The sequence below is a fragment of the Aulostomus chinensis genome, chromosome 10, assembly GCF_037954235.1.
Source record: "Aulostomus chinensis isolate RoL2024-O1b breed Wild chromosome 10, RoL_Achi_v1.0, whole genome shotgun sequence".
NCBI lineage: Eukaryota > Metazoa > Chordata > Actinopteri > Syngnathiformes > Aulostomidae > Aulostomus > Aulostomus chinensis.
The window spans coordinates 16,865,745-16,881,469 of NC_141329.1; the positions used below are offsets into that span (position 1 = coordinate 16,865,745).

At 42.2% G+C, this 15,725-nt stretch overlaps 1 protein-coding gene across 1 annotated transcript in view; it reads right to left on the minus strand.

Moving 5' to 3' along the window:
• The window catches only part of LOC147254531 (seizure protein 6 homolog), a 200,563-nt gene that overhangs the window by 20,052 nt on the left and 164,786 nt on the right, over window positions 1-15,725 (minus strand). Inside the window, exons 8-9 of the mRNA XM_086216175.1 lie at window positions 14,914-15,108; window positions 13,773-13,911 (exon numbers count right to left, since the gene is read on the minus strand). Coding sequence (XP_086072301.1) covers window positions 13,773-13,911; window positions 14,914-15,108 — 334 coding nt within the window. The remainder of the gene's footprint in view (window positions 1-13,772; window positions 13,912-14,913; window positions 15,109-15,725) is intronic.

A 15,725-nucleotide genomic window follows, 5' to 3' on the forward strand; every position in this document is an offset into this window, starting at 1 on the left:
TTGAACCTGATGGTGGGGCTGCATGAAAATGGGATATTTCTGGAATTGAACACACGAACAGCACATACATTTCAATCCATCCATCCATCCATCCATCCATTTTCAATCCTGTTAAGGGTTGTAGGGGGGCTGGAGCCTATCTCAGCTGCCTTCAGGCGAGAGGCAGGTACACCCTGGATGAGATGCCAGTCCATCGCAGGGCCAACACATAAAGACAGACAAACATTCTCACTCACAGCCACGCCTATGGTCAGTTTCGAGTATCTGATCTGCCCAGACTCCAATTATATGTCTTTGGACTGTGGGAGGAAGCCACAGTACTTGGAGAGAATCCATGCAGGCACAGGAAGAACATGCAAACTCCACACAGAAAGACCCCTTGCCCAAGCTGGGGCTCAAACCCAGAAACTCTTGCTGTGAGGCGTCAGTGCTAACCACTGCACCACTGTGCAATCTATCCAATAGTCATGAGATATTTCCCCAAAACCAGGTTTTTATAATGAATATTGGTACAAATCATTCTGGAACCTTTTGTATCAGTAGAATATTATGAGCGTCTCCATCTTTTGAATGTAAAGAGAGTAGGAAAAATGTTAGAGCTGCAGGTAGAAAGATTAAGTTGATCACCATAGTTGTTGGAATTCATTATGTGGAGACCATGAACACAGTGACAATCTATCCAATAAAGACCGACAGAAGCAACAGAGAGGCAGACACTGCCTGTCCATTTAGGACATTTAAACGTGCTTGAAATTGAGTGACTATCTCTTTGCTCTCATTATACTCTTCTCACAGTGAATGATGTGGTGAGAACCCACAGGTCAAACATCACCTCTGTACTTTCCCAGAACATGCATAGATGAATGTGAGTACTATGTGACTGGACATCACATTCACATTGTGTTCTTGCATTTTTAAAATGACAGTAATTGGTCAAAGAGGGCCACGATGACTGCAGGTCAAACCAAGGTTACATATTACTTAGAGAGACTATTACATCATTCATGAAGGGCCATGTGCTTGCTGTTGCTGCACTCCTGATGAGAACAATGTCAGGATGATAATGGAAAGATTGTGCTCTGAGCAGCCCTGGGGCACACATTGCAAGCACATTGTCTTAAAGGAAAATAATGCTGTATGTAGACCTTATTCTTGTATTTTTTGTTCTTTAGACCACATTTGACTTTTCACCATCATGATGATCTGAGGAAACATGAAGTATTAAGGCCCAAATCTAGGGCAAGGAATGATCCAAAAAATTCAGTTGAACAGATATAATGTTCTTTTTCTTTGGGTATTAAAGATGTCAACTTGCTGGACCATGAGTAAAAACAGATGACAGCAACTCATGTATCCCTTGGAACAAATTATGCTGTAGTTACCAAGTAATCACTTACGAGTGGAGTCTTCCTATATAATACAGTGGCTGTTCAAACTGCATTTTATTCCTGATGTGGACACTTGCACAAACCATCTTGCATTTGCTTTTTCTTCTCAAGTCCTCATGGACAATTGAAAGCTACCTCTTGGCATTTTATTTTTACTTTTGCCGTTTTATATTCCAGACTACAGCAAGGCTATCCAGATCTACAAGCAGTTTGTCCAGAATGTAGTAGAGGCAGTCTAATGAACTTTAAACATGTATTTCAGCATAAACCACAGAGATGTTCTTTCATAATTGTCAGGAGAAGAGACATCAAAACTAGGATGCTGGGATCCTGTATGACTGCAAAGAAATAAATGTCATTTTATTAATTGAAATCATTTTTCTGAATCATGTTTTGGTGTTACACTGCTGCTTTCATACAGCGGACTAAACGTGCCTTTGGAGCCACAGTCTATCATGGCAAAATGTCATATTTCTATACTTGATAAAAAGGAAAAATCGAACATTATATTTTTGTGGATGTTATAACATTATAATTTTGCAGATAAACTCAATTGTATTAGATCCATGTCCTTGATCTTGTTCTTTCACTGATATGACACATACATGCCTCCAAGATTCTTCATTCAGTGGAAATGAGTATATCTGACAAGTTTGTTTAGCTCCTGAATGACTGATCACTGAGGTTGCCATCCTGAGCTTTTGTCAAGTGAACCTCTGCTAACTTCTGAGCTGACCTACAACAACGTGTCAGCGATGTATTGCTCTATTACCATGGTTACACTTCGTAGATTCTCAGCTCTCTCTAAGCTGAGAAGTCTCTTACTATAGTTTTCACTGGCCGTGTTGGTGTGAAGAAAGCTGAGGGGTTCTAGATAGATGCTCTTGTTCTCTTCAACAGCGGTGCTGAACGGCAGTCACAACACTGATGGGAAGATCTGAGTGACATGCCCCAAGCTACAGGACACTGCAAACATCTGCGATATGACTTCAGACTGATGAGTTACACCAATCTTATAAAACTGACAGTGATTAGTTTTGACTGCTCTGTATTGTGAGATGAATCGTGACGTCATGCTGACTAACCATTCAGCATCAGTTTACTGTCATAAGGCCACGTGTTCTGCATACCTGATATGTCTACAAACCTCCAAGCTCTTCTCAAATGTCACCTGGGGCTGAGCTATCTCTTTGTAGGGAAAGATTTAGAGCATGGAAGAAATGGCTTAGCCAGAATAAAGTAGTGACATGCTCTTTGCTGTCACTAATTAATCACCAGCGGCTCCTGATAAAACTCATTAGCCAGCATGAGATTGAGCTATTAATCACTATGGGGATGCTGGAAAATCAAAGGTTCAAGAGGCATGGATTGAATCGACACATGGCAAAGCTCGAGTAAAAGATGAAAGCTTTATTTCAGATTGGTGTTTTTCATCCAAAAACTGGAAGATGTTACAGGAATATGAGTGAGTTTGTGAACAGATGAAGAGGAGTATTTGTCTTTCCACAGGCAGAAACATTTGTCTTCTGTCAACTCAACCTCAGATGCACAAAGATTAAAAACTCCTTGCATGCACACACACACACACACACACACACACACACACACACACACACACACACACACACACACACACACACACACACACGAAAACCCTTATCTTACAAAGATCATGGTGACCCACTATTGACATAATGCATTCCAGAGCCTCTTCCCGTATTCTAAACCTTCATAACTGAATCTTGGTCATAGCCAAAAGTAGTTTCTGGACCCAACAAGTACAGTTGGCTCTCGCCTACACACACACACACACACACACACACACACACACACACGCAGGACTTGAGAATCTGACTGTATATGATATGAATCTGTCCTGACCCATATGTAAACTAGGCAGTGAATTTTCAGGGTCTAGAGAAGAAAACATGTCCTGATTCCTGAAACATACACATTACTTTACCAATTTAAGGCATTTAATCAAGTTCTTCTGCAGGGTACATCAGACTTGTCCTGAAAGATTGCAGCGAGATGCAGAGCTGCCCTCAGGATGTCCCCCCGCAGGCAGGAGGTGATTATACACTCACATTCTCATGGGCATGGAAATACTGTAAATACTGCCAGTTTGACATCCTCATGTGGAGCAGATTTGTTTGTGGTACATTCAGTCACAGTTTATCAATTTTTTGTGTGTATTAAATGTTCGGTTTGTAACTGCCTAATCCTAGGGGCAGCAAACAAAACAAGTCAAGTATTTTTTTAACCATTAAACTGTTGCAAAATTTATCTATTGACTCTCTCATCCTGTGGTGAGAAATATTTGCCAGAGGATAGCAAGTATTTCTCGCTACAGGATGTGAAAGTGGGAAAAAGATTTGGAGGAAACGTGTTTTCTTCAAGCAGGAAGCACAGTGGTTAGCACTGTTGCCTCACAGCAAGAAAGTTCAGGGTTTAAGTCCTGGCTCAGGCACGGGATCTTTCTGTGTGGAGTTTGCATGTTCTCCCTGTACCTGCGTGGGGCAAGGGTACACTGGAGTACCTGGAGAAAACCCACGCAGGCACAGAGAGAACATGCAAACTCCACACAGAAAGACCCGTGCCCGAGCCAGGGCTTGAACTCTGAACCTTCTTGCTTTGAGGCGACAGAGCTAACCCTTGCACCACCGTGCCGCCCAGCTTGTGAATACAAAATCTAAAACCATGTTCATTCTCTTACAGTTGATTCTCAGAAGAAATTTTCCATTGAGACTTCATTACCTCTGCAATTTTGATACTTGCAGAACATTATCTCTCGAAATCATAACCGAAATTTAAAATAGATTTCACATCAACACCATAAATCCTCCTCATAATGAAATCATGGAGAAGAGAAATGTGAAGTAAAAGGCCTCACCTTGCTTAACATTCAGTCTGTCTGAGATCCTGTATTACTGGTCCTGAAAAGTGTACTAAACCAAGTCCACCATCCTCCAAAACTCATGGTGCGCCATGTTTATTTCATTGCTGACAAGATAAAGCCTCTCACCTGCTCTGAGAGCCGAACAGATTGAGAAATATTGTTGGCTGGCATCAAATTTGTTGTGATTAAGTTTAACAAGACTTGTGCGGCTATGCTGTGCATCTGTAGTGGAAAATCAATCACAGCCTCCATTCTCTGACACTAGTTCGATTTGGTGCAATTTGAAGGCAAAAATGGCACTGAGTTTGTCCCGCGTGGCCCCCAGGAGCAGCTTGCCAACATGTCACACCCAAATTATTAATGTATCTATTATCTGCTGTTTACATTTCTCAGAAAGTCTGAAATATAGCATCTAGCTGCTTTTCTTTCCTCATATCCTGTGTTCTGCCAACATTTCAATGATTCAACTCTTTTCTAACGAGGCTAATTGAATACTCTAAATTGACCATAGGTATGACTGTGAGTGTGAATGGCTGTTTGTCTCTATATGTTGGCCCTGCGATAGACTGGTGACCTGTCCAGGGTGTACCCCGCCTCTTACCTGTTGACACTGGGATAGGTTCCAGCCCCCCCGTGACCCTTAATGTAGGAATAAGCTGAAGACAATGGATGGATGGAACTCTTTTCTAAAGACAAATGTAGATTGAATTAAAGCTGCAAGCAGCGTTGTTAGGGCCTGAGCCCCCGCCGCGTCATTGACACCGGCCCGAATCCAACGGTGTAATTGGCAAATCCCTGGGCCTTGTTGTTTAGGAGATAGAAGCCTGAGTGTGATCAGAGAGTGAGAGCAGAGCTGAGAGCTGGCCCTTTAAGAACCCCTCCCCCACTGCTCTCTGCTGTCTGTGACAGAGTGAAATGCTGACATTTTTTGTGTGTCAAAATCAAATAGCTCTGCATATGTTGGGCAAAAGTGGGACCTCATACCATATTTTTGTAGGGATTTTTGTCAGGAATACAGTGGTGTGTATTTTGAGGCTGTGGGACATTTAGTTTACATGTGAGAAGTGAGTGTTTGAGAGTATGTTCCATGAGAGCACACAGGTGCCCCATTGGTTTCCATTGTAAGGTGAAAAGTATAAAAAGTGTCTCCCCCACTTTGAGAGCTTATGAAACCCAAACCGTTTATGCTATATAAAAACTTTTAATAACTTTTGATCAGCAGAGTTTGGAGAGTCACGATGAAGTTTTGGAAGCGATACCATGAACGCCGTAGGAGGAGAAAGCGTTTGTTTGGGGCGCAAAATTGTCCAAATTGGACATTTGTGTCCAAATTGTGGACATCCTGTGAGAGTTAGGTCAGGGGTGTTGGTGTATGATTTGTCTGTCTTGATGAGACGAATAAAACGGTGTTGGTCCCATGTCTGTAGGACATTCCTACAGGCTGTGGCGTGTTTTTTTTGTATCTAGGTGGCGCTATTGAGTAGGGCGCTGCTTCTTTGTTAAATTATAGAATTTTTAGGCGCACCCAATGTGTGTACCTAAACAGTTTTCGAGCATGTTTAGGGGGTCAAATTAACTTTTTAAGTGGTGAGTGTGTCGAGCAAACATAATAGGGTCTTCGCCTGAAGTACTAATAAAAACTTTGGCGTTGGTGGCACGGTGGTGCAGTGGTTAGCACTGTTGCCTCACAGCAAGAAGGTTCTGGGTTTGAGTCATGGCTTGGGCATGGGATCTTTCTGTGTGGAGTTTGCATGTTCTCCCTGTGCCTGTGTGGGTTCTTTCCGGGTACTCCGGCTTCTTCCCACTGTCCAAAGACATCAAGAGGGGACGAGGCTAATTGATACTCTAAATTGACTGTGAGTGTGAATGATTGTCTGTCTATATTTTTTGGCCCTGTAATGGACTGGTGACCTGTCTAGGGTGAACCCTGCCTCTCACCCGAAAGGCTTCAGCCCCTCCTCAAACCCTTAACAGGAGTAAATGGGAGAAAATGGATGGACTATTTTACTGAAAACAAAAAAAAGAGTAGCTGTTAGCAAGGTCTGCAGACAGCCAAAACCTGCGGCACCACGTTGAAATTTATTCGGTATTCCAGGCTACACAAGAAGAAGAAAGTCATGTGAGGTCTCACTAGTTCACTTTTTTTTTAACTTGACGTTAGCTAACATCCCATCTCCTTAGGTCGAAAGTGACAAGAGCTTACTGTTTGCATTACAGACTTCCTCAAGTTTGAGTCATGGTGACATTTTAGTATGAAATTAATCCAGCCTCTCAAATAACAGACAATTTGACTGAAACACGATATTATTCAGTCAGCAGAGCAGTTCTGGCTAGCTGCTAGGTCTACATTTCAATTTAGAGTTTGTTAGCTAGCTGCCAGTCACTGCAGCCTGAGGGCTATGAAACGTAGAACTAATGTATATCTAACTTAGTTTTTTATAATCGGTTGTGTTATGAGGAAAGTTTGAGAGGAAAGTGAAGGGGTGTGCTGCAGATTTAAAGAAGAAATTCACTTTTTTATGCGCTTTTTTTTTGTGACATTGAAATATTTGTTGGCATGCATGCACAAAAACTCACTGCTCTCTCTCTCTCTATCACATACACACAGCCCTCTCTCTCACACACACACACACACACACACACATATTCACAAATACAAGGCCAAATTACACTTTTTCTATTTCTCTCTCTGAGGCTTCTTTGAAGGAGTAATGGACATAGAAATCATACTTATTCAAGCTCACTATTTAATGCAATGGTTTTTTTGGTGACATACTGAAATATTTGTTGCAAATAAAAGTTCAGCACTTCTTATTATAATTTTGTGACTTGATTCAAGCCAAGCCAAGTCAATTTTATTTATATAGCGCCAAATCACAACAAAAGTTATCTCATGACACTTTACAGGTAGAGCAGGTCTGGTACCACACTCCTCCAATGAATTTACACCCAACAATTCTCCATCAGCAAGCACATCCTGCAACAGCGGCGACAAAAACCTTTCTTTTAACAGGCAAGAACGTTGAGCAGATCCAGGCTCAATGGGGACGGCCTTCTGCTTTGACCGGTTAGGGGGAAAGAGAGCAGGAGGCTTAAGACTTACATTACTTGACCAAAGCTATGACTTGACTCGACACTCACAAAAATGACTCAAGGCTTGCTTGAGACTTGAGGCTTAAGACTTGGGACTTACTCATGCGTGACTTACCCCCACCTCTGTTGTGCATGAGACCCAACCCATGATCAGTAACCCTGTGTTTTTTGTCTAACCTCATTCAGTCTTGATGGTTGTGATGACCTCACAAAATTAGCAGCTTCAATTAAGATGAAAACACCTGGGCAGGGGTGAAACACAAAGACAGGGATGTGAATCATAACTGTCTTTTTTGTGGTCACTTATTTCATATGTCTTTTACTCAGGAACGCACCCAACTTTCCATTTTAATGTTAATGAAAGATTCATAAGCCCTTAACAGACACTGTCAATTAAACAGACCATGTGTTTGATTTCCATCCAGCAGCAGCGGACGCTCATTAATTTTACTTCCCCCACTCTCATCTTAATCACACCCTTCACTACCTCCTCTTTCATTTGACGACCATCCATTGCAGTCATTGGATACACCCTGGTGATAATGTCCCTCATGCCATTATCCACATAGAGATGAAGATATATACGTTTGTGTGTGTGTATGGGTGTGCACAGGAGTCTGTGTGGAAAGTGAGGAGCCTTGTTACAGGCCTCATGTATCTCCATGCACTGTGTAACCCAAAGATTCAGACAGAACAGCTGCTAGTGATAAGCATCACTTAAATGCTCAGACAACTGCAAGGCATGTGTTGAGATGGAAGGGAGGATTCTCTCCATGGAAATCAACTTTTTAGTAGTAAATCCACTAGAGCAGGAGGATGGACAGCAGCCTGATGGCACCTCAAGGTTCACCTTAGCTTCACACACGCACAAGCGAGCACACACACACGCACACACAGGTAAGGCTAAATGTCTAAATCGGCCCTAATAATCCTATCCATCCATCCATCCATTTTCTTCCACTTATCCTGTTAAGGGTTGGCGGTTAAGGGGGCTGGAGCCTATCCCAGCGGCTTTCGGGTGTGAGGTAGGGTTCACCCTGGATGGGTCACCAGTCCATCGCAGGGCCAACACATATAGACAGACAACAATTCACACTCACATCCACGCCTACAGTCAATTTAGAGTATCCCATCAGCCTAGTCCTCTCTTGATGTCTTTATATTGTGGGAGGAAGAGTGGGAGAGAACCCACGCAGGTATAGGGAGAACATGCAAACTCCACACAGAAAGATCCCCAATACTTATCATAGCCTTTCCTCCAGGGAGACTAAGATGCACACTAAAATGTAGAGATGCTTTCAGAGGAGGGTTTTTAAGAGCTTAATCACTGCTGTACTGAGCCTTAACTCCAACAGCTAATCCAAAGTTGTTAGAAATGATTTATATAAACCAGCAGCAGAGTTCAGTTACTACTTCATTGGTAAAGTACTATAAATAAATGATGTAACAGCCACGTCACCCTGTTGTTGCTTCCCTTTTTGGGGGGTAAATTCATAAAGCATGGTTAGTATCTACTGATAGCATCATGAATTGCAGATCACATTCCACCCACGATCTGCGACTTCTCCAGGTCCAATTCACCAAAAATATTATATAATTGAAGAAGCCCATAAAGTTTTGCAGCTGATTTCCCAGTTACCCCTGTTTGGTTTCTGAATTCAATGATCCATATATACAAAACAATGGCAGAGAGGTTTAAAATACAAAAGAATCCTGAGAGTGTCCTATGCAACAAGGTGCTGAAGCATTTTTCAAAAATTCAAATAAGAAATTTGATCTTAAGGACAGAAATTGCTTCTCTCCTGGTAGTCTGGCTTCCTCCCGAGGTCCAAAGAAGTGCAAGTTAGGTTAATCAGAGACTCTAAATTGAGAGTAGGTGTGGCTATGAGTGTGAATATTTGTTTGTCTATATGTGTTGGCTCTGCAACGGACTGGCAATCTGTCCAGGGTGTACCCCAACTCTTGCCCAGTCAGGTGGGATAGGCTTCAGCCCCTCCCATGACCCTTAACTGGTTAACGGTATAGAAAATGGTTGGATGGATGGATGGATGGATGGAGGGATGGGACAGAAATCATGGATCTAATATTCCAGTGAGTTAAACAGTGATGTTGTCGAAGACTCACATGAGACTGTGAAAGAATAGAGCACGATTTAAAGTGGAGGGGGAGAAAAAAAATCTGACAAGGAGGAAACTTACTAAGGTGATTATGTTTCACAGGACTTTGAAGGTATTATTTTGTGAGTTATCTATCTTTCATTCGCATTTGGATGACACCCATTATTAGCCTATAAATGTGCTTCAATTACCCCACTTCTCTGAAGATGCTGATATTTCCTCTCCAACTATGTGTGCCTATTAATGGTGGTGTTTGTGAACATTGTTTACAATTAAGCTTATTTGCATAGAAAGTGGTTGTTTTTGCTCAAAAAGTATTCATATTACCTCATTCAAATAAATGCAAATGGCACTGGAGCATGGAGGCACTATTTGTATTACTGCAGTTACAGCTGCATTTCAGTTTTTTGGTTGCATATTCAATGCACTGGACCTTTTAGTGTTGCATACACTTGTTTAGCAGTATATACATGCTGCAAATTATTTATGTAAAAGCTTTGACAGCTGTGTAACTCACTCAACCACCATTAACTGAGTTTCAAAAATTACGTGTTTGCCAATGACAATAATCACTCATTGCCAATTCAATCAAAGTTTAGGAAATATCATTCTTGGGTGTAATTTATCATCAAAAACCTCATCAGGAAGGTGTTGATGTGTTTTAATTGTGTTTGAAACAAAGGAATCAATAGCTGTCTTCACAATTTCGACTGGAAGTTACATGACATGACAATTTGCCAAATGTATACTGATTTTGTACGGCATGGTGGAGCAGTGGTTAGCACTTTCACCTCACAGAAAGAAAGTTCTAGGTTCGAGACCTGGCTAAAGGATGACGTCGGTAGTGCAGTTGTGAGTGTGAATGGTTTTCTGACAAGATGTGTCGGCCCTACGATGTACTGGTGCCCTGTCCAGGGTGTACCCTGCTTCACAGCCAAAGGCAGCTGGAACAGGCTCCAGCCCCCTGCGACCATTAACAGGATAAGCGGTAGAAAATGGAACTGGAATGGAGTACTACTCACTTCACACTGGTGAGAAATAAAATTCCATTAACCAAAATATAGCCAAACAACTTCTGAAGTTGCCAGTTAATATTTTGTTGCACCCATTTACTAAGCTGTTGGAGAAAATTTCTGCAACCTAAAAGCAATATGTGAAATACTGCTTCTTTCACAGAATGGGGGTCTTGAATAAAGAGGGAAAATGTCAACGTTCATTATACATCTACCTGAAAGTGTTATTTTATGGCAAGATGACTGCACATTAAAAAAAAAAGTAAAGTTAAAATGTATGGACATGCAGGTGGTAGAATTCCAGTAAAGTCTAAGATGGCGCTGCGGACGGCTGCCTCGGCACGTAGGTGCTCGCTGGTTTGTTTCTTTTGGTGTATTAACTCTGTTTTTTGCGATGGTAACCGGAGCTCTTTCACCAGAGAAGAGCTCATGAACATTAGGGATATAACTCCAGAGGATCTATTTCCTAACTTTCTGCTCTCAACTCTAGAAATTTTGGACATTCTGGTCAAAGGTGACACGCCGGAGGAGGGGAAAACGGGCCGGTACGCTCGTACGTCTTCGCCAACGCGGACTACGCACAGCATTATGGGGAATATTTCTCTCTAATGTGTGCTCACTGTCCAACAAAATGGAAATTGCAACTGCTGTTTAGCAAAAACAGGGGACCTTTGTTCCTCTGCGGTTTTGTGCTTCATGGAGACGTGGCTTAAGGATTAATACCGGATTCTGTGCTGCAGCTGGTAGGCTTTCAACTCTACCACGACACGGAACTCTCCGACAAAACCAAAGGTGGAGGAATCTGTTTTTACATCAACGGTGGTTGGTACAACGACGTAACAGTGATCCAGCAACACTGTTCTCCTAACCTGGAATCCATCATCATCCACTGTAAGCTGTTTTACACCCCGTGAGTTCGCTTCATTCATTCTGGTCAGTGTTTACATCCCACCGCAGGCCAATGTGCAGAACGCACAGTGCATGCTCGCCCACCAGATACAGTGTGTGGAGCGGACCTGTCCGGACTCCTTAGTTATTGTTCTTGGAGACTTTAACAAAGGTAACCTCAGTCGCGAACTCCCTAAATACAGACAGTTTGTTAAACCCCCCACCAGAGAGGTGAATATTCTGGATCACTGCTACACCACCATCGGGATGCTTAACACGCCATCCCCTGTGCTGCACTCGGCCACTCTGACCATGTCATGCTCCACCTGATTCCTGCCTACAGGCAGAAACTAAAGCTCTGCAAACCTGTAGTGAGGACTTAAAAGAAGCGGACTGGTGAGGCTGTGGAGGTTCTTCAGGTGTTTTTCGACTCTACTGACTGGGATGTGTTCAGGTCTGCTACCAACAGTCTGGATGAGTACACGGAGGCTGTGATGTCATACATCAGCTTCTGTGAAGACTGCTGTGTTCCATCACGCACCAGGGTGAGTTACAACAATGACAAACCCTGGTTTACAGCCAAATTCAGACAGCTGAGGTTGGCAAAGGAAGAGGCCTTCAGGAGTGAGGACAAAGACAGACTCAAAGAGGTGAAGTACAAGTTTAGCAAGGAGGTGAAAGAGGCTAAACGACGGTACTCTGAGAAGCTCCAACACCAGTTCTTAGCCAATGACTTTGTGTCTGTCGGGAAAGGGCTCAGGCAGATCACCAGCGAAAGCCCCCCACACCATCAACGACCGATGCCTAGCCATTGACCTGAATGAGTTCTACTGCCACTTTGAAAGACAAAGGGACAGCCCTGCAACCATCCCCCACGACACCACCCAACAGCCCCAGATCCAGTCACCTCCACCAATGCCCATCTTAGCTTCCAGGGAAGCATCATCTCCCAGGACCTCAAGTTGGAGCTGAACATCAGCTCCCTCATCAAGAAAGCACAGCAGATGATGTACTTCCTGCGGCAGCTGAAGAAATTCAGTCTACCAAAGACAATGATGGTGCACTTCTATACAGCCATCACTGAGTCCATCCTCACCTCCTCCATCACCATCTGGTATGCTGCTGCCACTGCCAAGGACAAGGGCAGGCTGCAGTGTGTCATTCGGTCTGCAGAGAAGGTGATTGGCTGCAATCTCCCATCTCTTCGGGACCTGTACACCTCCAGGACCCTGAGCCGTGCAGGAAAAATTGTGGCTGATCCCTCCCACCCTGGACACAAACTCTTTGAGTCTCTCCCCTCTGGCAGGAGGCTGCGGTCTATCAGGACCAAACCTCACGCCGCAAGAACAGTTTTTTTTTCCATCTGCTGTCAGCCTTATCAACAAGGCCCGGAACCCCCCCTGACACTCTTTACATTCCATGTCTGCCTCTGTCTCTGTCTGCCTGTCACATTGACAGTACCCGAACTCTATGCATTAAATTAACTCTCAACTCAGACGACTTGTTCATTGGCACCTTTTCATCTACACATTTGTCTGTGGTATTTATTACTGCCAGCTACACTGCTGCTTTATTCAACATAACAGATTGCATATATTTATATTTTTATTTGTTTCTGCACTTTAAGAATTTAGTTTAGTTTAGTTTATTGGACTGCATGCACCAACAGCACCACAACAAATTCCTCATATGTATAAAATCTTGGCAATAAAGTCTTTTCTGATTCTGATTCTGGTTCTTCTGAAATCACCTGCTAAATGAAGAGCAATTACTAATGTTGACAGACTTCCTTTCAGGAACCAGAGGACGCCATTAATCAATGCCTCTCAAAGCACAACACGAGTACGGGAGTGGACAATGCAGCTGACACAAACCAGCTCTCCCTAATTTGCTTATACATGGCAGATGATTCCCTCCAGCTGATTTATCGCGCTCTGACATGGCAGGTGGGATGTATTGTGTCTTCACCTCAGCCCTGCATTTACTGGAACATACACTACCATGCACATCTACTCCATGAGATTGATGTGACTTGAAAAGCAAAAAACAATCCCTCCCTGATATATTAAGTTTTCTCGAGTGCACCTAATTAAACTTTGTCTATGCGGCAAACAAGTATTTTATTTACAAGTTGATTATCAGCATGTTGAATTTTTAGTGTGTTTTAAAAGTGAGGCAGCTCTTTGTAATTTTCACACTGCTTCCTTTTGAAGCAGAACACCACAAACCTACCAGCAAAGACAGTGAGTGGGGGTGGTGATGATTTGTTTTTGACCCAAAGCAGCCAGGAAAGAGGTTTAAGGAAATGCATATGTCTCATATCAAAGGGAAATGGAGGAGGCGGAGCAGACACATCTAGAACATAGATACATACACTTGGATGTCCAGCATGATCCTTTTGTCCTCCTCCACATGGATTCCCCAGATACAGTCCTGGCCTTTATCATATGCTTCTGGCCAGTTAGGAGAAAGCACCACTCCAGCTGAGTCTGTGATCTCCCCACTGCACACAGCTGGAACATACACATACACGTCTGTGAATGTTAACGCTTGGAGTAAAGTCTGTCTTAAAAGTAGGACCTCACAGCTGTATGCCTTTGCTAAGCACTTTACATCAGATCTACTCAGGGGTGAAAGTGAGCCGCTAAATAAATCATTGAGTGATACTGATGATCTGTTTTTTCATGTATGCATGTCTTCCTGTTCCCTGTTGTTAGCACTGTAGTGGGCAATTACTGTAAAAAGCAGTTTTCAAAGCATTTCCAGGGGTAGCGCGGGAAAGGTGGGGCTATGGGGGCTGCAGTTGTGTGGGGAATAGACACCCAAAAACTGTAATAAAAACACCCAAAACCAATTAAAAACCGTAAAACTTTGTCGATGGCGTGCACCCTTTGGGCAAGACTTTCCAGCAAGACTTTTAAGCCACTTTCACCCCTGGATCTACTGGATGTGGTGCAGTCTTCAGGGGAATTATTAAGATTTTATTGGCCATTTTATAACTCCATCATTTCATGGTATTTGACATTTGTGTTGAATGTTGTAATGATTAGTAATGTGGGAATTCTACCGTCACTGACTTTGATTTTCAATCATGCTTATGTCCAAATACTATATATTGTCGCCTTCTTAAAATAATCGCCTAATACTTTTTTCAAGCTTTTCAGAAAACACAAAAAACTGGAGACAAATCATCATAAAGAGTTGATTTAAGGAAAAAATTAATTTTGTCAATAAATGACTGAGGTAATTATTTTAAGAAGGTGAGGATATTTACAAATTCCCTCAGAGATACAATATGTTAAAAACATAATGTGTCTGGCCAACTGCCATGCCACCATAATTTATCTACATATCCTTTAAAACTATTTTTATGATTACAGGATATCACTGAATGCAGTCACTCCTTATGAATTTCATAAATTGTGTTGTCACTTGAATTTGCATTGGTTGGATGGTATGTTTGAAGAAGACAAATCTGGAGGTGTGGAAATAGAAAGAGTTTCGTTGATGCTCACCTCTGCAGGCAGGTTCAGTTTCGTTCCACTGTGGATTGTTGGGGTCTGTGCATTCAATGGTGATGGACCCCTGTTCCAGAGTATAACCAGGGTCACAAGCAAACTCCACCACAGCACCCACTGCCCATGTGCTGTCACTGCTGGTCAGGTTACCATACTTCACAAAGGGCTCGTAACAGTGGCCCGCAGCATAGGCTGTAGGAAGACAGTGCGAGGTACATCAAAGGTTTTTTTTTATTAAAGGTGGAATGAACAGAAGTATATTCATCTTACTAACAGGTAATTGAAATGGAATAAGCATCGCTATGTCCTATTGTTGCTAAGAAACTGTACCACTTTTTATAATAAGGTTGTTAAACTGCCATACCTGCCATGCTGATATAGTATTATTGATGACAGTACTCCCAAGAGGAACAACAGAATATAGTTTAATACCCAAAAACTACTATATTTAAGTGCAGAACAGATATGTAATTATAAATTACAGAAAACAATAAGTTTTTTTTTTTGTTTGTTGATTTTTTTTGTAAGAATTAGTATCAAGCTCCAGATGTTGCTGGGACGTTTGATAATTTTTAATATCCCTAATACTGATTGGCTTCAAATAATGAATGAATATTTTCTGAAATTACACATTTATACATATTTTTTGGTTATGACATGCAAATTTTCCTTAATAATAAACCTCTGGCATGATTTCTGCCATATCCTCTGTATAGGGATATAGTTATCGGGTGGATGAGACCATTAAAAGATTAGATGAAAAATCTTGAGTTTTCCTGATGCTTCACTATTAATAATCTATTGACATT